The 24,925-nt window shown below is 43.7% G+C and overlaps 2 protein-coding genes across 5 annotated transcripts in view; both read left to right on the top strand.

The window, feature by feature from the left end:
• Nucleotides 1-501: 501 nt before the first annotated feature.
• nalf2 (NALCN channel auxiliary factor 2) lies at nucleotides 502-18,327 on the top strand. Its single transcript, XM_062536858.1, has 3 exons — nucleotides 502-1,595; nucleotides 17,048-17,219; nucleotides 17,928-18,327. The coding sequence occupies exons 1-3, from the start codon at nucleotides 876-878 to the stop codon at nucleotides 18,227-18,229; spliced, it is 1,194 nt and encodes a 397-aa protein (XP_062392842.1). The 5' UTR covers nucleotides 502-875; the 3' UTR covers nucleotides 18,230-18,327.
• Nucleotides 18,328-24,670: 6,343 nt separating this feature from the next.
• eda (ectodysplasin A) overlaps nucleotides 24,671-24,925 on the top strand; it is a 42,355-nt gene continuing 42,100 nt past the window's right edge. For all 4 annotated transcript variants that reach the window (XM_062536856.1, XM_062536855.1, XM_062536854.1 and 1 more), the window contains exon 1: nucleotides 24,671-24,925. This exon is cut by the window's right edge and continues 149 nt beyond it. In XM_062536856.1, coding sequence (XP_062392840.1) covers nucleotides 24,772-24,925 — 154 coding nt within the window. In that variant the 5' untranslated portion in view covers nucleotides 24,671-24,771.

The raw sequence follows: 24,925 nt of genomic DNA, 5'->3' as shown, positions 1-24,925 counted from the left end.
TAGTGGTTGGACTTGAACGTGCGCTGTACAGGTTTTAAAGTGTCTGACATCTATATTTACGATGCAATCTTGCACAATCGAGGTGAACACAGCTATGTGATTACACGCCATTCAGTCGCCTATTAATCTGCACGCCGAGACGGAGCCTGTTTAGCCCTCCACTACTTGCCCGGGTACCTGGGATTGCGCACATCTCCGATCAAGGGGCCGCAGACGGAGGCGCACAGCCCGTGTTTGCATTTTCCCTCGGTGTCGCCTCCCTGAGAGAAAGGGTGGCAGAAAAGGGGATGAATGAAAAGTTGGGGATGAATGGAGCTCTGCCCTCTTTAATGGGCACGGGAAAGGACGTGAGGCGTTCCGGAGGAGAACGAGAGCGCAGGCGCCCCACCCCTGCCTTCAATTAAAAAATCTCAAGGTTTTTCTGTGCAAAAGCGAAGATGGCGACAGACTGAAACAGCCAGCGGAACAGGGTTAAAGATGATGAGGAGGTACAGCTCTCTACACCACACTCGGAAGAAAAAATAAGTACAATGCCTGACCATTTGAAGAGGACCATTCTCAAATAAGATTTCTTTACTGGACGTTGCTATGCGTTTCCTGGATGATGCTCAACTGGCGATGGACATGTCGGTCGGCTTTCGCGGCATGTCTAAATTGAGACTGTTTAGGGAATATTACGCCGGTCGTATTCATTCTGTTATGAATTGTGAAAATTAAAGGCCAGTGGTTCGACAGTTGTTTGATTCCCTCGATTCAACAGCGTGGACAAATACATATATCATCATGTTGCAAACGAGGTAGGTGACATTGTTTTGGGGGATATATTGCGGAGGTGACAAGCCCATCTGAGCTCGCTTTTGTCTCCCCCCTAAAATATGATCAGGGGTGCTTGGATGTGTCGAAGGGAAGATGACGCTGTGGTAAAAATTTGCTGTGCACCCAAACAAAGCGACAAACCATGTACCGACTCAGAGAGGGTACAGAAATGGCGAATGTCTTTGGCATCTCTTTTATTTTTCACCGTCCTTCTCTCTGACCACCTCTGGCTGTGCGCGGGAGTTAAGCTCAAGTCCAAAGACCGGAGCCAGCGTAGAGCCTGGGGCAACGCCACCGACGGGGCCCAGCCGGTCCTCGGGGGAGATAAATGTGTTTTTCTTAGCAATCAGACCAAATCCGCGCCTCCCACTCCTCAGTGCACTGACCCCCAGAGCCGGGCGCTTCTGGAGTCCTCATGCATGGCTCTGTATCGGCAAAAAATCGGCCTCATCGGATCATTCTCAGCTTCCGCGGTCATGTCCCCCCAAATGTTCTTGGAATACTTTCGGAATTTCAGCCTCTCTTTTTGTGACACTTACTCCGTGGCAGACCTGCTGCAGGGCATGGCGAGCCCGGACGGCTTGAACTGCAGCCTCGCGAACGTCATCCGGGAACTGTTCGGCGGCGGAGAGGAAGACGGGGATCTGTGCAGCGCGTGCGTCCAGGCGTACGTTAGGCTGGATCAACATGCTCAGGAAAAATATGAGGAGTTCGACCTCCTCTTTCTCAAGTACCTATCAGAGGACTATTCCGTCAGATCGCACACAGAGTACTGTAAGGTAAGGGTTTGTTTTCCCCACCATAGCACACCTCTGTGAGTGTGAGTGTGAGTGTGAGTGTGAGTGTGAGTGTGAGTGTGAGTGTGTGTGTGTGTGTGTGTGTGTGTGTGTGTGTGTGTGTGTGTGTGTGTAAGCTCACAGGCTTGCGTCAGGTTGTGTGTGATACGAGTGACAGCGGGGTGACAGAGGTGAGGCGAGGCCTTTGTGGTTTAATGTGCTGACGCAGTTGAGGCTCTGAACTCATGTTCTGAAAGCATACACTACATACATTGGCCTGCCCTACTCATTTTAGAGTATAGGTAGGTGCACAGGTTGGACAACCTGGTGAACCTAGACTGCCTGACCATGAAGACCCAAACGCCTTTGCTGATCAAAGCTATAAATAAGATCTTGGCCATACTTTGAAAAGGATAGGTGTGTGTGTGTGTGTGTGTGTGTGTTTGTGTTTGCGTGTCTGCACAGAGTGCAGGATCAAGGTGTCAGGGGAAGAAGGAGGGAATGTGTCTGTGTTTGTGAGTGTACTGTCTGTCCTAGTTCCTTCCCTCTTCAGGTGCACCGCTCTGTCATGTTGAAGCATAGTGCTCTCTTTACCTTTGTCACTGTCTCTCCCCATTTCTCTAACTCGCCTCCCTGCACTGCCGAAAGGAAAGATGAATCTCTTAATTACTCAGCGGAAGAAGTATCAGTAGTCACGCACAATGGTCTGCATTATGCTGAAATGTGGGTCCAGGGCATGTGGTTGGTCCAGATTTCTTTCTCCCTAACTGTGCTGTTCAAAACAGATGCTTTACCACTTGACATAATCAGTAGTGTGGGTGTATATTGTCAAGTTTGACATTCTATGATGAGCCATATAGGCCACTGTTCTGCAAGCTATCTCAGCTCCTCTGTGTAGGACAGCCAGCCATGCACAACGAAACAAAAGGCAGACAGTATCAGTATGCCCTCGAACAACAGGCAAACAATGCTCCACATGTTCCACCATTTTAATGAGTGTAAGTCCACTCCACCACCCTCACACAAACCTATGTGATTCTTTCTGCATGTCTGAAGTGCACCTGCAGACACAGAGTGGTAGGAGCAGGATACAGCGCTGGGGAATTGTTTGAGGTGAGGTCTAGAGTTTTGTACACCTTACTCACCACTGTAGCTCCTTAGTAATGAGATCAGCCAGCAACAAGGCAGTGATGGCAGAGATGCCTTCAGGTATACAGTGAGAGGAATGAAAAAAAGCCAGCATGGTGTGGTGGCTTGATGAGGGTGCCCATCCAATCCATCACACCCCAGCCTCTCTCAATGACAAAAACACCATGGAAACACATCAGTCGCCCGCATTGAAATGACAGTTCCCTCCAGCTGCTTTCTGTTTTCAAGACTTTGGATAATGTTTTGTGAAATGCAAGCGTGAAACGTGTCATTTCCGTGTTGTCCTCTTCGCCCTGTCCCGGTTCTTTTTTGCGCATTACTGTACTGTACTCCCCCTAATGAGCCGGGCTCGCGGGGAGAGACTTTCTAAAATGGATTCTCCAGTGTTGATGACTTTTTGAGAATCGACTAAGAACTACTTGACTGGCATCCAACAAGCCTAATTATAGTGTGCCCAGTGATTGGTTCAGATGCTGCCACTGCAGACCCCGGTAATAATATTGATATTGCTGTCCTAGTAGCATCGCCACTGTGATTGCTGCTATTATGCCATTCATCATACTGCTGTCTGTTTGAGTAATTCTACATTAGTAATTACCAGCACCTCTATAGCAGTAGTACTGCTGCTATTATTTCATGATGTGTTTTCTCTAACAGTAACGTATGTTAGCTTCTTTGGCTGGATACATATGTTCCTAAAAACCTTCCACATCATAGAGTGAAAGCACAGAACACAAACAGAAACACAACTGAGTATGATAAAGTTTTGAAATTGTAAGTTTCTTAGCTGCCAGTTTAGTTTAGTTTAGTTTATTAGGATCCCCATTAGCTGGGCGCAAACCCAGCTATTCTTCCTGGGGTCCAACAATAAAATCACACACAGTTAAAAGTTCTACACAAATCTGTACATTCATTTAAGCACCATACATTGAAAAGAAAGAAAGAAAAAAACAAACAAAAAAACATTTAATATAAACATAAACATAAATTACTATAATAATGGTTTAAGACCTTGTGACAAACATCTCTACCTCTGCACTAACCTAGTTTATATATGATAGGCTCAGATGTTTTTTCACCTGTTTTTTAAAAACCACTTTACTATTCAATATAGTTAATTTGGTTGGCAAATTGTTCCATGCTTTAATTGATCTATATTCAACAGTGCGTAGAAATGCATTCGTATTGCTCTTTGGGATGCTCAGTCTCCCTGCTGTTGCATGCCTTGTGTTATATGTATGAATATCACAACTTTTACAGAGGAGATTAGTTAAAGATGGCCCCGGGTAATTTCTTAGTTAGATCTTTGATTTGAGCAAGCTTGTTAGTAAAGCTAATGAGGTGCTAAGCGTGCCCTCTTTGTACATGCAGATTGATACAGTGGTGTTCCTAGCGCATCAGAGTGTGTCAGAGTGACAGCTCTGCAGGATCTGCACCTAAGATGTGTGTGCATAGCTGATCTGAGGGAGACACACGCTTACAATCGAAGGCTATATGCATAGGACTGGTATGTTTACGCACACACAATACTTTTTCAAGGACACATGTCTCACTGTGGTCACATTCACAGAAAAGAGGGCCTGTCAGACTGCTCCCTGCATCTAACCATTAGACTTTAACGGCTGTGCCATAATGGCTGAAGCACCCTCAAAGGAAATAACATATCACTCATCGCAGCTCATCTCCCACCGACAGATATTGCTAATTGCAACGTAATTGTCATGTATTTTCCCATGATCCTTAGCCTTGTGACAGGCTATGGCGCTACAGATAAAACTGTCACGTTAGATAGTGAAAATACAAAGACCACATAGGGAAGATAGTGAAAATATAAAGACCACATAGGGAATACATTTGCCATAAGTCGGGATACACATTCTGGTTTATGCATGACAAAGAGTTGCTATTATTTCAAGGTTTATGTTTTACATAAAGATGTTCCATAATCTTTGCTACTGTATGGTACTTTACTGTGTTGTGGTCTATTGGCTATGACACGGTATGTCACAGTATGCACATATTATGACATAATGTTTGTCTGTTTAATGTAAATGTTATAATACACGGTTATCTGTGAAACACTATACTATATGCACTTTATATACAGTATATACACTATATACTTTTTTCAATGCTGCCATTGTCTTCAGATTTAGAAATTCCAAGCCTTTTCCTTAATGTCAAAGGTGGGCACTTCAAACTGTCTTTTGTGGTTGAAGTGACTGTCCCACTCCGCAGAAGTAATAAAGGTTTTGGTCCATATCCATCTTATCTGGAAGGCACAGTTTTCTGTCAGCCCCTCTCATAGGATTCACCCTGAAGAAGAACTTTAAAGTTTACTGCTTCTCCGGTGGGGTAAGCATCACTCAGAGCAAAGAGGCTTTCAGAAACACAGACAGCCAGACAGCCATTACTTTGTCGGTGCTGCTTGTCTGTCACAGCCACACTGTGGACCTCGTAATAACCTGAGATACAGGACATTTATTTGTATTCATTTGGCAAATGATCTTATCCAGAGCTATTTACACGTGAGGGACAATAATCAAGCTTCAGATGAAGCGCCTCTCTGAATTAGATACATTTTGCATTCTCCATGGCTTGGGCTGGGGCAGACTAAATTTTTCTCCGTTGGTTGGGAACATACAACCACAGTGCATTCCTGTCATATCCAAGGTTGTGTGTGTCATGGGTGGGGGTACCAGGGCACTGAATGTTTTGGTACTTGCCCTTTTCTGCAGAAGTGCCCTTAATTGGGGGCTGGGGGGGAGTCCCCTCTGTGTGAATGCTTCTTTACTTTGCTGGAGTCCTGGCCTCTCAGAATGTCACTGTCAACCATCCCTGACTCAGCGAGCTGCACTCTGAGCAGCACCTGAACCGTCTCCCCCCCCCCCCCCCCCCTGCGTCTGGTGAGAACCGACCCAGCTCTGCAGCTCCAGACTAGAGGGACTCCCCTGCTTTCTACAGCACTGCAGGGATCTAGAGCTGCTCTGGCCGTTGTGTACAGATGGCCTTTACCAGAGCCCGAGGACAGCAGGGAACCTGGGATTGCCTTCTGACTGACCTCCTCTCCACCCATGGGTATAGACACTTGGTTTACTGGGCCAAAGCAGGTGACCATACTGCTGGGCCATCCCCCTGTGTAGGTGTCCATTCTCTGGCAGTGTCCTTGATGGCAACTGTCGCATGTCTCGGCTTCCCAACAGGTCTTTGTCGCTGGTGAAAGCGTTGTGTCACAACCTGAAGACGAGGCACATTGTAGCATTTATTTATTTATTTTTTGTCCGATTCTTATCAAGTTGTCTGATGCAGATCGAGACACTCCCTTGACAAAAGGTTGTCGCCGTTCCCCTAGCCAAGCTGCTTTTGAGAGAAAGCGTTTATTGTCAGCCGAGCCGATCGGGGTAGATGTGCGGCTGTTCAGCCATGAACCTTATTGCATAATGCAGAAATGCCTTACGTCCAGTCTGGTTGCCATAGGAGAGGCCTCCTTGCTCGGGGGATGAATGCTTTTACCACCCTGGCAGGACATTCATGGTTACAGCACTCCCCTCTGTGAGGCCCGAAGGCAGTGGACTAGAATAATGAGCATGGAGGCTCCTCGTGGCGGCTCTGAATAGGTATACGACTGATGGCATTTTGGGATCAGGTGCCACCACCGATTTGTGGTCTTTGGAGTGGATAATATGTCTCTCTTGACCCTCCCGACAGAGCTGTTTTGTGTGTGTGTGATCCCCAATGCGTCGCCTGTCCACTCTCCGTGTGTTGGCTCCTGGTAAATGATAACAGGGCTCTCTCGCTCAGGCCTGGGCAGAGGCCATTTTCGTCGACGGGAGGTGGTTACTCAGACAAGGGGACCTGCAAGACAAAGAGCGAGACAGTGAGAGAAAGCAAATGACAGAGGCAAGGCTGTTATTTACCCATTTAATCCAACTCCAAGCCAGAGAGGGGGAAAAAAACATATTTTATTGTGTCAAGGATGTAGAAAACAGTATGAAAGGAGAAACAAGGCCAGTGGTCCATACTTTCAGTTGGTCTGCATGCCAGTTGTCTTTTCTCACAGGCTTGCTCTCTATTTCCCAAACCTTTAATGTCAAATACGCATACCTTGCTGGAGCGCTCACATGAGGACAGAAATGCATGCCGGCGGCTGCTGGGTTAGTGGAGATGTGTTGTGGCTGTGATGTGTCCCCTTGAGTCAAATGGAGGATTCAAGTGCCTGTCAGAATGCACCGAAAAAGATGTCAGTGAATATTCCCTTAAGTGCAAGGGCAGAGAAGAAGTCTGAGTTTTAAGTCCTGTTTGACTCAATATCAGAAGGAATCTGATTTTCAAACAGGACCTCCTGGTATTAGAATGTGGTGAGCTGTTTTGTTGATGTTGTGCCACTGAACTCTTTCGGGTGATACACTGTATTAGTTAAGACTATGAGTGAAATTAGTTTATTATTATCTTTGGCCAAGGACATTTCAAATACCATCAGGTTTAAAGTGCATTTTTTTATTTTGGGATTATTGATATGTGGATGGAACATTTCAGAACGGAAATGTCTTCATAGCATTAAAAGGTGTTTTTGTATCACATTAATTGTCAAAATCACAGAATGTCTAAGAATTATGAAGTGCCATGTGTCACCATTAAATTATTCCATTGAAACCAAACCGATCATAGCCCTTTATCTGGTATGGGGCGGGCTTTCTGTAATGACAGACAGAGGAGGGTGGTTGGCACTGCCAATGACTGTGCTGTACTGATTTCACCAGTTTTAAACGACAAGGACATGTATTTTAAAGTGGAGTGAACAACTGCATGCAAAAGCTTTTTTTGGCAAGAAAGATGTTCGGGAACGAGTCGTTAAAGAGTTTGATGTAGGCTATATGTTTAATTTTACGATGGTTCCACATCTTGGAAATTGGAGATGAACCAAGGATTTCTAAGTCGGGGTTCACCTGGCGATACCCTTTTCTCTGTGTTGTCCTGGAATACTGCAACCTCTACCTGCTCTTAGTTAGAATGATTAATGTTGCAGTCTGCCTGAATTCATTTCATTAAATAAAATTGATCAGGTAGTGATCAGGTAGTCTTTTTTTATTTGAGTATATTTTTCGGGCTTTTTTTGTCCAGGACAGTGAAGGATGAGACAGGAAGTTAGTCTGGTTTTCACCAGCTCAATCTTTTAGTGCTGCCACTAACGATTAATCTTTCAACAAATTTTTCGATTAGTCGACTAATCTAAACGACTATTTTTTACGACAATTGTTTTTTATTTTTTTAAATCAAGTTTTTGTTATTTTGTTGACATATAGCCATAGATATAGATATGCTCATATATCAATATCAGCCTACTTTTGTTAGAAGCCTTTTAAACAGTCTGGACTAGCCTACTAGCTCAGCTCCCCTGCTTAACTCGCCTAATAATGAATTGTGCTGAAAGCAGGCAGGCACGCAGGCTATGCTGCTGTTGTTTAAAACATTATTGCCAATAAGTTACTGCCTAAATTACACATCAAGTCTAAGTAGCCTGTTGAACATCCAAAGACAGTCATTGTGCTTCTCAAGGGTTAATAACAGAATTGATAACATTACAAATTAAATAGGGGGTCAATGGCAAAACTACTATTCGACTAAAAAAATTGGCTAATCGCGGCAGCACTACAATCTTTTAAGATTGAACATTAGTCTGGGGAGGCTGCGCTTTGATTCTACTGCAAAAGAGGCGTGATTATGGGCATCGTTCAAATGACTCATCGTTCATTCGTTCAAATGACGTACGCAACTTTAGCCTACCAAAGCCGGTCGGTAGAATCGGAAACACGTCCTTCTGCTTTACTGTTCCAGGGCAAGTTTTTGTTCTGTTTTCAAAGAAAACTTTCCTTTAACATCTTCCAAAACAGAAGCGACAGCGGCTGCTGCTTTCGTTTCGCTGCTGCTTTCGTTTCGCTGCTGCTTAAATTTCGTTATCGTCACGTCACCGGCCAATAGCGTGCCAGGACTAGAGTATGGCCGTTTCTGATTGGAGCCAAAGATTCTGGCAGCCTGAGCTGCCGGGCTAAATTCAAATTACCCGGAAGTTCAGGCAGGGTTCACCCAGCCTAACAGGAAGTAACAGGAAGTCCTTTTGTACCACAGCGCCCCCCGATCAGTCAGTGTTTTGAAAGTGGATTTATGTTTAGGTGTTGCGTTCGACGGCATATGGGACGTGGGACTTATCCTTCCTCCAACTAAGAAAAGTGCACTGGAATGCCTGTCGAAGTGGAACCTCCTACCGGTGAAGTCGGGGGAGCTCGACCTACCCCGACCTCACCAAATTAAATCTGAGGTTAATGGCGGCACCCATGGAGTCACTCATTGTGAGAGATAGCTTCAACGAATAGGCTATAAACATTACTTCTCTACGTGTAGGGTTGTTTTAGACACTGCAAATTTAACACAATTCGTTTTTTTCATATTATGGCGTGAAATGATATCATTATTACCTGTTAGAATTAAAACATATGGGTAAAATTATACCCAGTTACCCTACATAGCGATATTCAGCGCTTTTACAGCTCTAGAACAGTTGGTGAAGATGTTTTAGTTAGAAGACCGCTATGTGTCATCCAATGTTACCTAGTGCGTCCATGCTTTTTGTTTACATTCCACTTCAATTACCTGGAACGCTTTAAAGTAGGAGCTAGTACACTTCAGGTAGGATAAGTCCCACGTCCCATTGCCCTCGAACGCAGCATTAAGCTATTCTTGATCAACCAAGCAGTATTCTTCAATTCTTCAGGGCACCCGCACTTGCTGTCTTGTTGCCCTTGCTTGGACACATGATTGACAGATGAATCTTTCACTTTATTGGTTGTATTTTAGGAGGTGTAGTTTTGGATTTTGGAGTTCATTGTGTTTCTGATTCTCAACAAAGCTTACCCACAGTCTGAGAGTCCAGGATAGTCAGAGGCAGAATCTGTCTTCAGAACATGTGCTGATTAATGAGTAGGCCTAATACGTGAGAACAACTTTGGCAGATGTAACATTGCACTAATGAAGCATGCTGGTTAACGAGCATGGTTAGAAACATCAACAAACTCATTTTTCCAAGCACAGCAGCAGTGTCTGAAAATACTTTCACAAGTAGCCAAACTATATAAAGACTTGCTTTGTTTGAGTCATCTCCAGAGAAAATGTGTTTTGACTGTTAGCTTCACTGTCAGCAGGACTTTAAAGAAGTCGTTCATTTTCTCAATATATTCCACTTTTGGGTGATGTCATGGGTTGTTATCTGAACAAGCCCTTTTAGCGATGTAAACAAGGAGCATGACTTTATGGTTTATTGTGCTTACAGTTAAGAAACTAAGAATACGAGGAACAAAGGTGTTTCTGCAGATGCAGTCATCATTTTCACCTTTGTTCTAATTCCAATTAATAGATGTTGTCTTTGACATATTTTCAGGAAATGATCAATGATAAGCAATAGCTATGGCCTGAACTTTGAGTATGTTTGGGGGCATTTCTAGCCCCATAATAAGAATCCAGCAGTGATGTGATGTGGTTTAGATTTGGTGTATCTCAGGTTCCCTCAGTGAGAGGGCACCTTGTACTTGATCACAGAGCTCCAACTCTCCAACAGCCCTTTGTGATGGGGTCTCTCTGTCATGCCCTCAGACGTGGTGTCAGTCAGATGTTTCAAGGGGAACTTTTATTATTGGTTAAAAAAAAGCAAATCCTCATACATGTGACGAACAAGGCTTTATCTATGGGGATTTCTTGAATGATACATGTGGGACAGTCCATTTTATTTTCACATGCAGAGTCCTCTACGATCCATTTTGTGAAATAAAGATCTCAGAGTAGATGAATGTTATGACCTAGCATGTCCAATCTCTGCTAGCACTTACATATAAAATACCATCAAGCCTGAAGATAGACTCTGTATCTGAATGTGTGTGTGTGTGTGTGTGTGTGTGTGTGTGTGTGTGTGTGTGTGTGTGTGTGTGTGTGTGTGTGTGTGTGTGTGTGTGAGAGAGAGAGAGAGAGAGAGAGAGAGAGAAAGAGCTAATGGGCTTTCCTCTGCTGAAAAATTGTAGACTTTGTGTTAACAGGAGCTCATCACACATTTGCGCAGCCTCCTACACACACTCCTATACACACACTAATTCATGCAAACACAGTTGGTCAGGTTGCTCCTCTGCCGTGCTGTGGTATCTGGCAGCTCAGCTCTGACAGTGGAGGAGACCCCCCCCCCCCCTCTCCCCAGCCGTCTGTCAGGAGGACCGACATTACCATCTAGAACACTGAGGAAGGAACGGCTCACCCAAAGGAACCCGCTCACCCCGATCTCCCCCAGACAGGCACCTACTCCTTCCTCGGTGACGGCAACCTTTCATTTCCTCCTGCCATTGTGCCCTAACTGCATCATGACGCGTCGAGGCCTTTGAGTCTCCTCCCGTCCAGCCCCTGGGTCTCGCCGATTCCGCTGTGTGATGATTCTCCGCAGAGGAGCCCACACTTCACATCAGAGGGCCCAGGTGATAATGAGATCTTTGGGATTTCCCATCAGCCCCAGGGGGGGGGGGGGGGCAGGAGAGGCATGGTGTGTGTGTGTGTGTGTGTGTGTGTGTGTGTGTGCACCAGAGGCGGGCGCTACACGGCACGCTCCACAGTCCCTCACAGTGCTGTTGCAGCAGCAGCGCCGCACCGCGCCGCGCCGCGCCAGAGAGGCCAGAGATAATGTGAAGCCATTAATCCTCTCTCTTGTGTCACACTCCAATCGGAGTCCTTGTCAAGCTGCTTTATCATCGTTGCTTGCCACGGCTCTAAAAGCAGGGGCCCGGGGTGGAACCGGTGTTTGTTTGGGTGCGGGGTCAAAACGTAGCGGGGACGTTTCTGTATTTGTACTATGTGACAGTTTTCAGTACGTCACACATCCCACAAAATCTGCGTGTTCCTTAGATTTTTTCTTTGCCTTTATAATCAGTGTAGCTACTGCAATCAGTAAGCAGCAATTGGGTCTCTCTACAGTATACTATAGTTTTACCAAGGAATTTTCAAAATGAATGCTTAAAAATTATGTGTCTTATTCATATAAATACTCTGTTTGTAACCAACTCGCCTCCCCCACCCCCGTGTTTTTGAAAATCAATTAAAAGTTGATCACAGAAAGATTAGATTAATTTTTTGTGAGATTTTTTTTTCTTCTTCTTTCACTACCTGAATGAATGGCCTCCTATGGTGTTAGGTTAACTGTAGTGTTACTTAATTACAGAGGTGGTGGTTGAGGAGAGTGACGCGACTGAAGGAGCCGGAGTATTTGATTATGGAGCCACTCCAGGCTCTGGTGAGTGACTGGGGAGCGTGTCCCCGTGGGAGGCGAGAGGGACGAGTGTGAGAAGACCTCTGATTTATCACAGCTCAACTCCGTATGACAGGGGGAAAATGGCCGACACTCAGCAGCGCAGATCTCTGTATAGTAGTATGCCTACTCATGGTCATGCGTGGATCCACATATGGATATAGGCTTTGTGTATGTAGATAGATAGATAGATACTGTAGATAGATAGATACTGTAGATACTTTATTGATCCCCAAGGGGAAATTCAAGAATGAATGTATGTACTTATGTGTATGCATTCTGTTGCATTGTAGGCTACATTGTTTACATTGTTGAGCGTGAACAAAGCTGGAACAAGACAATGCATCAGATGCCCATCAATAGCTGTGTTGTTAACCTTGCACCAGCCCTGTAGTTGCTTCATGCGCGTGGTTACGAAACCGAGTAAAGGAATCATGCTGTGGCTGTCTGTATGTGAATGCCAGTGTGTGACGATTGCTCGCCAGGCTCAGAGCACTTTGGCCCAGCATGGGGAGAAGCCCTTATTTTATTCTATCTATCTAATTATCAGGGCTGGCTCAAGTATTCCAACAAAGATTGTTTCCCTCATGGTAACTTCCATCAGTGCGTGAAGTGGTCTGTTCACAATATAGTGTATGAATTGTATTGATCGACTTGAATTTGAATTGGTCAAATTTGTTTTGCAATGCGTAAGCATCTGTTACAGATTTATACAGTTTAAGTGGAAAATAGCATTATGACAGATTGGGTATGACTGCTCTATAACTCTCCTCGTTTATATTCTGATATTCCAATGTACTGTCAAGGGAGTTATTTAGCATGAGTCTTATGCAGCGAGTCGGCCATATCTGATGTTAATGAAGAGACTTACTATAGGAGAGGCAGTGGGTCAGTACCCCTCCATCCCTCCCTCTTGGACAGTTAGCTGGGAGGGATCCATAGTCTCCATAGATACTAGTCTGTGCCTAGCAACCTTTCTCTGCATGTCTTAGAGGATAACAACAATTAGAGAGGATTTCTTTTCATTTGGAGCAGCCACAGAAGGGGTTTCCAGCAATATGTTCCCCTCCGGAGGTTATCAGTAATTACCAAAGGACTTATCTCAGGGAATCCTCATTTTATTAATGCAGGCGGAGGAAATTCCAAATATTAAGTAAATAATATCATTTAGAGAATATGGAAGAAAGCATGAATGTGAAGTAATATTATTCAGCACGCTAGATCTGTGAATAGGCCATTGCAGAGATTAGATATGAAGCAGTGTTTATGATAAATAGCGTTGATTAGAACTGAAATATCTTGTTGCCTTAGCTACAGCTCAGGGTAACCCAGCTGGAATGCAGTTACTAAGAACTGTTCAGTGCATTCTTTTTTTTTTTTTTTTGAGATAGAATGCTCAATGTAAACAGAATGACTTGAATATAAGAACACACTTTTTCTCACATGCTCTTCCTCTCTCACACACACTGTCTGTCTTTCTCTCTGTTTCTCTCCTGCTTTCTGCCTCTCTGTTGGCTCAGAGAAGTTGAACTAGAACGTGCTTCCCCTCGTAATTAGCCTGCGCTCCTGTCAGATTCCTAAAATTAGCAGTGAGAGTTATCCGCGAGATTAGTATTCTACCAAACACACTCCCTCCTCATGAGCAAAGACACCAGCAAAGCACAAAGCGGTGGAGCCCATTATTGGTAGTTAATTACAGATAAAAGGTGTCCCCTAAAGTTACCATACTAATTAGAGCCGCAGAAAGAAATGTATTCCTACTGTGTGTTCTTTAGTTCCCTCACAAGAGCCCACCATGTTGCTCGCTATATGAAGCTAAATTAATGTTATGCTACATTTAGCGTAATTTAATAGTGGAGACATGGGCAGATTATTATGACCGAGAGTACTCCGGTGTTGCAGTATAGTGTTTGATTAGGGACCCACTTCAGGATTTTAGTGAGTGAGAGTGTGTCCATGTGTGTGTGTGTGTGTGTGTGTGTGTGTGTGTGTGTGTGTGTGTGTGTGTGTGTGTGTGTGTGTGTGTGTGTGTGTGTGTGTGTGTGTGTGTGTGTTTGGGGAAGGGCGTATGTGTTTGAGAAGGCCTCTGATTTATCACAGCTGAATTGTTCGTGGCAGGATGAAAAAATGGCTGTCACTCAGCACAGCAATTACTGCAAATTTCTGCCTGTGATTTTTTTGTGTGTATTTATTTGTGTGTCTGTGTATGTTTATGTGTGTGTGTGTCTGTGTGTATGTGTGTGTGTGTGTGTGTGTGTGTGTGTGTGTGTGTGTGCATGCGCGCGCATGTGTATACCACAGGTGTACTAAATGTGTGTGAGAGTATACAGTATCTCTCTCTCTCTCTCTCTCTCTCTCTCTCTCTCTCTCTCTCTTTCTTACACACACACACACACACACACACACACACACACACACACATATACACAACCACATGATTGCATGCTATTCTGTGGTTATGTTTTCAGTCAGTGTTTTTTTTTATGAAACCCTAGCCTGGCTAGACTGTGTGTCCCCAGCTCACTTACTGCTGGGATTATAGTCTGGAAAATAGCAATTTATGAGAATCGGCCAATCCAATTTTTGGGGGACTTCCAATCAGCGACCAGCGGGGAGTGGTTTAGGAAAAGCCGGGAAAAAAAAGGACATTTGCCTCTGAAATACAACTCAGACAAAAAAAATGGCTATTGTGGGAGTTTGAAAAGATGACGGATCGATTGAGTGCAGAGAATAAGGAGAGCGAGCGGGGCCCTTTTGTTGAGGTAGACGGCGTTCTGGCTCGTCTGCCTGCTGGGCTTCAGTGAGTCTGATTTAGTGACTATCTCTCTCAGTTATCTGATTACTCGTGATGAGAGCTAGCATCAGATCCAATCACTTTGCATATCATTTGGATTGATGCTCATTAGCTACGCCCTCCAGGCCCAGCAGCAATCCAATGGAATCGTTCCCAAGCACACGGAATGTGATTGTGGGTTTGGCAGAGCAGAGGCCAGGCGACCATAGCCCCCAGTAATTACTATTTCTGAAAACCCTATTTAGACTTTGACTCCCCGCTTTAATGTCACACTCACAGCTGACATCTTGAGCGTCCGACAGGGACAGATGTGGTCCTGATCAGGAACAAAAGGGTATTGGATAAAACACTTGTGCTGAGAAAAATGTTTAAGACTTTGGTATATCAATTATTGATTATAATAACATGGTTATCTTAGTGTTGTGTGATAGTCATAATATCAAGTAATGTCAAGTCATATAGAAGTCATTTTGATTAGGGAGAACCATAGTCTTATTTGTGGGGATTTGAATAAAATGGTTTGACGGTTCAGAGTCTGTAGGTGTTGGGTGTTGGTACCTATTCTTGAAGGCACACCTTTAAGCTCAGGAGGGTGTCTGTGATGAAACAGACGGGTAACACAGGGCAATAAGGAGTGCGGTCTTAATTTGGGATTAGAGCAGACTGAGCTGGCGTGTGTAGGGCAGACTGCAGGAACTGAGTGGAAGTCAGAGATCACAAGCTGTGCGTCGGGGAGAGAGGTCTATATGCCCTCCTCTTACCAGCTAATGAGCAGGAGAGGTTAGCAGGACAAAAACGCCCAAAATGTCTGGATAGAGAATGAGAATTTTACTCCACTTTGGGCAGAAAGGTTTTAATATTTTAGATCAGCGACTGTTTACATTACACCCACATTCATACACATTTCCATGCTCCTGAAGTTACATGTTGACGGGCTAGAATAGTTTCTGAATATGTCTTCACTTTGTTTCCATTTATAGGGCTGGGAAGGACTCAATCAAGAACAATTTGATGAATTTTAGTACAGTAATTTCCCGCATATAAGCCGCATTGTGTATAAGCCGCAGGACAGTGTTTTATGCAAGTTAAAAGAAACAAAACCATATTGATACTATATTAACTGTCCCTGTGTGTGTATTACTGTAACCTCATAGCTGAAGAGATATTGCAAAATCATTGTATAAGCCACGGCTAATAGTTGGGAAATTACGGTAAAAGTGTGCTGGATTAGAATTGTAGGCTACACCTTCAAAAATATTTGTGTGGACAAAGGACACATTGATATGCTGAACCATGTCCTCCTCCTTTTGCAGTCATTTTGTTTCTTTTCTCTTTCTCTTTCATTATTTGTGTTCTACATTGTGTTTACATTTCATCTTTTATCAGAGACTCTTCGCCCCAGGCTCGCTGTAAAACTAAGGTACCGGTATTTGCGCTCTTTGGGAAACGATCCGGTGGCACTGGCTTGTGTTTGTGCCATGTGTAATCTACGGAGTCCTTCATCATCATTATTGAACCCTCTGGTCTCCTCAAAACACCGTCTTTGCTCTGATCATGGGCTTACTAGTGACTCCACTATACCTGGGTTGTTAAAGACAAAACCTAGAAAGAACAGTCAATAAGACCTCCACACCACGACAAACATGTTGACATACATATACATCTTCTTCCTGTTTTCTTACAATAATCTAGAGTGTTTTACTGCAAGCACTGATGTAACAGATTGTGTGTTTGGACCATGTTGTAGTACTGAAACAGCTTTTTTTCTGTGTGTCTGTCTTTCTCTGTGTGTGTGTGTGTGTGTGTGTGTGTGTGTGTGTGTGTGTGTGTGTGTGTGTGTGTCTGTGTGTGTGTGTGTGTGTGTGTCTGTGTGTCTGTGTGTCTGTGTGTCTGTCTGTGTCTGTGTGTGTGTGTCTGTGTCTGTGTGTGTCTGTGTGTCTGTGTGTGTGTGTGTCTGTGTCTGTGTCTGTGTCTGTGTCTGTGTGTGTGTGTGTCTGTGTGTCTGTGTGTCTGTGTGTGTGTGTGTGTGTGTGTGTGTGTGTGTGTGTGTCTGTGTGTCTGTGTGTCTGTGTGTGTGTGTGTGTGTGTGTGTGTGTGTGTGTGTGTGTGTGTGTGTCTGTGTGTGTGTGTGTGTGTGTGTGTGTGTGTGTGTGTGTGTGTGTGTGTGTGTCCCACCTCTAGTCTGTGTACAAAGCCTGGCTGTGTTCTGAGTACTTCCCCACCTCGCAGCAGCAGTGCCTCCGCCGCATCCCGTGCAAGCAATACTGCCTGGAGGTGGAGACCAGCTGCCCCTTCGTGCTGCCCGACAACGACGACCTCGTCTACGGAGGCCTGTCCAGTTTCATCTGCACAGGTAGGTCAGCATCACCCAGCACACGATTTGGGGGAGAGGGGGAGGGAAAGTGCCTCCTCTACCTTTGCTCTGATCTAAGAATGTCAAAAGTGGAAATAAATATCCCCGAAGCACATTTCTGTTATTTGAGATATAGACATAATGTGAGATAACTGACCAACCAATCACAATGCAATCTATTAACTAGCTATATACCATCACAGTACAATCTAATAGCTAAACATGACAATCTACCATCTCATAGGATAGGATGATGGGCAAGAGTGTGTTTAATTTGCTGATGTCTCAGCAGAATGGTTCTTCCTGCCATATCGTTTGTCAGTGAGTTGTTGGTGTTCTACACAAAAACAGCAGCCTTGTAAAATTATTCAGCAGAGCTGTTTATAGATAATACCCACTGCCCCATGCGGAATACACTTCTATCCAATGATTGTGCTTGCCTTTATCTGTGGCTCTGTTGCATTCGTGCCCAAAAATATGATCATGTTTCAGTTACTCCTGCAGGGGGCGTTGTTCACCAAGACAACCCATAATGAAATTAAGACACCACATTCTATTATTCAGCTATTTATCTCAAGACAATGAAATTGGGATTAAAAGGGAAACCAGACAGACCACCCTAGCAGAAACAAGCCCTGATCTTTGTGACACAGACATAACATTGCCTCTTGGCTCTTTGTGTGAAGCTCTCCTCTCTGTGTGCTGCAGGGCTGCTGGAAGATGTGGACAGCAGTGAGGGACCAGAGTGTTGTGACGTCAGATGGAGCGGGTGTGACCCATCCATGGGGGCAGCGTGCGCTCTGACCCAGCTCCAGGGGTCGTCGCCATGGCAGCCGAGGTCGTGGCAGGCGGTGTCGTGTGCCTCGCGCCTCTGCAGCGGCAGACTGAAGCTGTGCATGCTCGTCCTCATCCTTCTGCACACTGTTGTCTCCATCACGACTGTTGGCGGCGGCAACGCAGGCCTGGACGCCATGGTGACCCTGGAGGAGAGTCCGGTCAGGGAGGAGTGACCTTAACAAGCAGCACCGTACCAATCCTCTGCGTGCTCCGATCTCATCTGCCAGCCACATCCTTTCTTTTCCTCCCTGCTGGACAACTCCAACTGACCCCTCTCTCCGTAGGCATGATAGAGATCTGCCATCGCACCCCCCCCCCACCCCCCTCCAGCCTCTTGCTGAGAGATGCCGAGACATGGGACGGACAGCCCACTTGACCTGAGAAAGTCCCACCTCTTCTCCCTCCAGAATCAGATGGTGATTGGTTCCCCTGCCCGATAGCGGTGTGATGTCACAGTGCAGGGTATGAGTACAAGTGGCCTATCTTTTACACTGATTCCGTTCTACAGGCTAGTTTCTCGGAACCCCTGTGTCCATGTTACTGCTGCTGTCTCAGCCTCAAACATACTGTAGCGCCTCATCTTGTTTTCAGCTGTTATCTATTCATCTATTACTACTATATATACATAACATGGTATATAGTATAATATATAATATATAATGACTAATGACACATCCAAAAGTATTCATGTTCATGTTATGAAGTGCCAGATATGGTCATATATCGTGGGGGCTATATATTAGGGCTGCTAAGTTCTCTGTTAAACCAAAAGATGAGTGCAGTGAACAGAATCACACCCATGGTCATTTTTTTTATCGCTCAGCATGATTAACTTGGAACATTTAAAAATTACACTGCACAATGTTATCCATGGTCATAGCACAGTTTATCATCCTTTTCATGGCATCTTTTGGGAATGTGTTTCACCACGTATGAGATGTACTGTTGCTCAAGACATTTGGTGATCATAAAAGCTTTGCTTGTTGTCAGGGTCTTAAAGTAATCACCAACAAACCCGCAAAAATACTATTGCACAGAGTTTAATCAGTGACTACCTGCCATGGGGCCTTTCTAAACAATACGTTAGTGACTTGGGAGACAGATTTTAATGAAATTAAGAAATATTTTCTCTCTTTTTGACATGCAGAAGATAAAAGGTGGTTGTGACATATGTTTCCAATAATGAGGAATGTTTTGTCACAAACCCCTTTTGAAATAGTTCACCGGTTTTATTCGCTTTATTTGATACCGTATAATGTTTTTATCAGTTTATTATGTCTGAAGATGATGTCTTAAGTTTCATTGCTGTTTTGTCAGTTATAGGCCTTGTGATCTTTGAATGTTTCATGTGCTTTCAAAATTTCTAAAATGTTCTTTCATTTAAGTATGCATCACTATGTCTGCCCCAAAGACCATCTCCATAAGGCCACTTGTACTCTTTTATAGCTTGTGTGTGTTGTGACCGGTGACATGTAGACACACCATGACATTCTTAGAAAAAAGGTTCTTTAGTTTGTCCTCACAGGAGAAACATCAAGAGATCCTACAAAGAACATGTGAAGGTTCCACATAGTACCATAAACATTGCTCTATGGAACTTTTAAGCCTTTGTTGCAAATAGCATGCATAAGGTCTAAGTAGAACCTTGAACTATTTTCTTTTGTGGAACCTTAGAACCGTTGCTTCTTCTGTAAGGACAAGTCAAAGAGCCCTTTGAAAGGTTCTAGATAGCACCTTGTTTTCTAAGAGTCTCAGAGGGGAAGCCTCTCCTGCTCCTTCCTCTCGCCATGAGGGGAACACTTCTTATGGCATTTTATACACTGTGCTTCTATGGATAGGACTTTTTTGCACTAGTTCTACGACATGTTGTTATTTTTATTTCTTTTGAGAAACTGTGCTGAAGGAATATTATCCCATATCAGTGTTTCTAGTCCACCTGTATCTGTTCCTCTTGTATTTTGGGCAGAGGCTGAATCTGCCAACTGATAAAACTAATAAAGGAATCCAAATCTGGACATGGATTGCCAGCATGGAGTATGCATTCATTGTTGCTCATTTTAATTCCACTGTTCCAATTCCACCCTTGTATGACTATGTAGAACTTGATTGCAGTGTTCTGGATCTTTCTCAGGTGAGTTCAAGTTGTACTTCAACATAGACATACTGTAGCATATGTTTCTAATGGCACCTGACTATGTTTCTAATGGAGAAACATTTGTTTACATTTACGTATTGTACTTGATATCTATCAGCTTTAGCGCACATGCCAAATCAGTCCGTGTATTGTATATCCTTACTTTATTAAAATGAAAGCTTAACCAGGGAAAAGGTTGAACAACATCTGATTACAAACAGATCAAGTACAGATTGGGTATAGTAGTCACCACTTTTACTGTATATAAACCTCCAATCAAGCTCTTGGACCCTTGGACAACCTTGAATATCTGTTCCTGGGTAGAGACTTCCATCGAGAGCTCCATGTGAACACGGACAAGGTGAGTGGATCACAGTGACCCACCAGTGTCAATGTCACCACTATGTCGGTGTTTCACCAGTAGAGAGTGCTGTTATGTTTGTATTTTCTCAGGGAATCTGAATTTACTACTCTGTGTATCTCAATTTTATTACATGGAATGCCAATGAAAAGGAAACCTTATCCGCTTCCTCAAGACCAGAAATAAAGAGTTTTTTTCTTCTAAGTAGTCGTACATCTGCATCAAAGGTGTTTAAAATGAGTGTTAAAATGAGTGTTGTAGCTAATGTGACGTGTCTCATGTGGTCATAATGACCCACAAGTATTATTGTTGTTTTTTAAAGACATAATACCCCTCTCAGTTTGATGCATCTTGTGTGTGCTCAAAAATTAATGACAAGATGCTCAGTCTCATCCAATCTATCAACCATAATGAGACAGAAAGCAATATTTCATTTGAGGCTATAAAGACTCTTCCCCACTGCTGTCTTGTATCATTTGATTCCCATTGTCATTAATATTAGAATCATATAATATCGGAGTCCGTGCCAGAGCCCTCAGCTGGAGAGGGATTAAAGACATACTTGTACCCAGGGTTTTATTGGCTTTGGAATGGCGGCTTCACTGCAGTGCCTAATGTGGCCGAGCAGAGGAATGCCTTTAGGATGCGTGTGCTGTTCCCAGAGAGAGAGAGAGAGAGAGGGGGGACAGGAGATGTCTGCTCATCTCCTTCATGCAGCAGGCACACATTTTTTGGGCTAAGGTTTCAGAGTAATGTCATGTGATATATGTTTATGTGACAAACATCTTTCATGACTCATCATATATATCGTTTGCCATGTGTGTGTGTGAGCCATCATTACAGCGACTGTCATGGGAACCATAAAATGCACGGATGGTCAAGAATGTTATGTCCTACCATAGTCTGCATTACGACAACCAAGGGGCCATTTGTATTAATTTACCCTGTGAAGGAGGGGTGATAAGGGCCATACAGACCTTAAAAACCAGGGATGGGCAGTATTAATAATGCATTTAGAATATGTATTTCCAATACAAAATAGTATTTTGTCATTTGTATTTTATTGAGTTGAAGACAATGGCTTCTTATTTTGTATTAAAAAAATACTCTATAGGTATGTATTTTTGTACTTTAAAAAATAATGGCAAATATCTTTGGTAAAACTAATACTTTTGGTGATGTGATGACATTATAAAAGTGCAAAACAATGAATGTAGCCTCTGACTGGTGCTGGTAATCTTCCCAGACTTCATCAGAATATTAAGATATAGGAAGATGATCCAGTGCAAGATGAGTAACGTGTGGGTTGCTGACGCACAATTCACCCTCCTCTTAGACCTCTTAGAAGTTTCTTTGAGAACTTTATTCATTGGAACAGATTGGAACAGATTGGAACAGATATCCATGCCCCTTGGTGTCAATATAACCCCATTAGTGTATACACAGTACCCAGTTAGTTCAAAAACAACTAAAAGGGTCATGATCTTCTCTGATCAACAGTTTTACACAGTGCAATACCAAGCATTCTGGGCAAGCTTTGACAATTTCAGAGACTTCATTCTCCGTATGTGTCAGTATACTGTGTTTTTGAAGCTGTTATTTTACGGTAATAGAACTGTATTGGGTTGCTGTAAGCCCACATTCTGCGGGTCAATGGGTTCAGTGGTTCATTTGTACCACTTGACAAGTTCAGTTGTGACTTTTTGAGCACATCTCTGATACATGAGGCTATGAGATGTATGGCAGGTCAGCATAGTTGATCTTTTGACAGTTTGCAGATTTATGGCATGTCTTGTATAGGCAGAGAATATCTATTGCTCTCAAACAGTAAAATATAGTAATTTATTTGTATACATGGTGTGGCTATACTGTATTGTGTAGTTCTTTTTGATACACTTAAAATTAGGGTATCTGATGTTTTATTTTAGAATACATTTTGATGTATTTTTTTTGCCCATCCCTGTTCTTTTAGAAACACTCATGTCCTAACTGTCTGATCTACAGATGAGTTTGCCATAACCTCATATACAGCAGCCCAAATGAAGTCACGCATGCAAAGCTCTATGGAAGAACAAGAAAGCAAACTAAAAGCTCCATTATATTATTTCTTCAAATAGCGATCCCAAGTGACACTGAACTCTTTTGTCTGCCCGTGTGTATTTGCGCTATGCAAGTTCGTAGGTCACAGTTCAACAAACATAAAACCAAATAAAAACTCCACGAATACTGTGCACACATGCAAATCATTCCTCTCAAACCCACACATGAATGTGAGTGTGCCACTGCATGGAACAAGAGAGCAGCCATCTTGGTCAAGAGCATGAATGTAGCACTGTATTGATGAAACATATGTCCCTCCTTGTGTCTGACTCTGAGCCTTATTTGAAATGACAGCCTCTATACACAAATAGGGTAATCACTGAGCAATCACAATACGACATCATCTGCATAAAGAGAATGAACAAAGAGTCGTGTGTTTTGTCACTTTTGGTGTTTGCCAAGGACTGGCAAGCGTATTCCCGACCATTAAGAACATTAAATTGCCCACATAACCAGTACATGCCCTCAAGAATTACCATTAACTCCAGTACAAGACCGCAGACTTAATGGCATTTCTATTGGCCTTTTAAGGCTTCTACTGCCAAAGTAAAAGGTATACGATATGATTTAACACAAACCATTATGCCATAGTTGGAAATATCTCAAAGCAAACAGTGATTCAGTGGTGTTTGTAATGGAAACCCAAAACATTTCAGAGATCTCCCCCCTCCCTCTCTCCCCCTCTCTCTCTCTCTCCCTCCCTCCCTCTCTCTTATGTTTGACTTACACGCCCTAAACTTCTTCACTCATGCTCTCTATAGTTCTGTGTCTTGTGTGCACATGTGTGTTTCTGGACTGGCCTCAAATAATTGTGATTATGTGCATGTTCCCAGTCATAAAACATGAAGCTGTTCTCATGATGACACACACACACACACACACACACACACACACACACACACACACACACATACACATGTGCGCGCGCGCACACACACACACACACACACACACGCACACACACACACACACACACACACACACACACACACACACACACACACACACACACACACACACACACTACCCAGCTGTGAATGTGTGTGTGATGACCATCAGTCACGCCGAGGTCAGAGCTGAAAATTATGGCACGCTAAATGCAGCAGGATTGTGTGTATGTTGCTGCCGACATATGACTCGCACCAGTGAGCTGCTTTTAAGTGTCAAAGCGGAGAATCTACGGTGATGAGAATATACGACTCAACATGTGTTAGTATTACGCTATAATGCCTTTATATTAACACTTTAAAGATGTGAAGCTTGGTAGCAGATGGTGTGTGGTGTTCAAGGGTGTGTGTGTGTGTGTGTGTGTGTGTGCACGTGTGTGTGTGTTGGGGTGGGGTGGGTTGGGGTCGTGTCTACCCAAAAGCTGAGCAGTCGGCCCACAGCTCCCTAACCACATAATAGTGTGCATCTTCCACTACAGTTACATTCCTGTGATGTTTTCAGGTGCATGGGGCATATCAGTTTTCTCAAAGGCAATGACAAATAACGTGAAGCATTTTAATTGATTCTCTTTTCTTTTGCCGGCTCAGACCAGTAAGCAATTACCATATTTGTGGCACTACCAAAACATCCCATAATATCTGCAAGCCAAATGTTTTGGAAAGCTGGATCCATGATGTGTTCAACTCTTGGCTACATTATCTGATTAGGGATGCCTTGGTAATCCTATCAACACTGGAGTGCCTTCTGACTGGAGCTTCTAAATGTGTCTTTTAGATACATTGTTGTAGGCTAATTTAAAATATGGTAACATCTGGATAGGCATGCCTGTTTTGTTCAAACAAGCAGTTCTTTGACTCAGGGAAGACTCGAAAAGATGGGTAGCCTATGGGTTTCCATGTTCCATTCAATCATGTTCTCTGCTCAATCTTTCCGCGGGAGGGTTTTCAATGAAATGACGCCTGGTAGGTTACAACCTATCAGCGACCAGAGGCGGGTCTTACTACAAGGGCGCCAGTAGGTTATCAAATCAGCTTGTCCTTTGCGGCTTCTGAACAGATGAAGCCGGGTTAAACTAGTAATTCACTCTCATCGAGACGATCATATCTGGAGCTGACCAGATAAGACAATATTCGATTATGTCTAAGTAGCGTCAGGTTCACCCGCAACCAACCATGGCACCTAAGTCTTTTTCAGAAAAGTTTTCCAACTTAGAGGACAGAGATGTTAAACACTCCACATGCATTTGCAAAAGACAATGCAACAACTGCAAGATTTTCCTCGGTTTCTTCGTCCTCTCTCTTTCGTTGCACCTCGTCACGCTGTTTT

Source organism: Sardina pilchardus, chromosome 5 (assembly GCF_963854185.1).
Source record: "Sardina pilchardus chromosome 5, fSarPil1.1, whole genome shotgun sequence".
Lineage (NCBI taxonomy): Eukaryota > Metazoa > Chordata > Actinopteri > Clupeiformes > Clupeidae > Sardina > Sardina pilchardus.
This window is presented reverse-complemented; position numbering and strand designations above follow the sequence as displayed.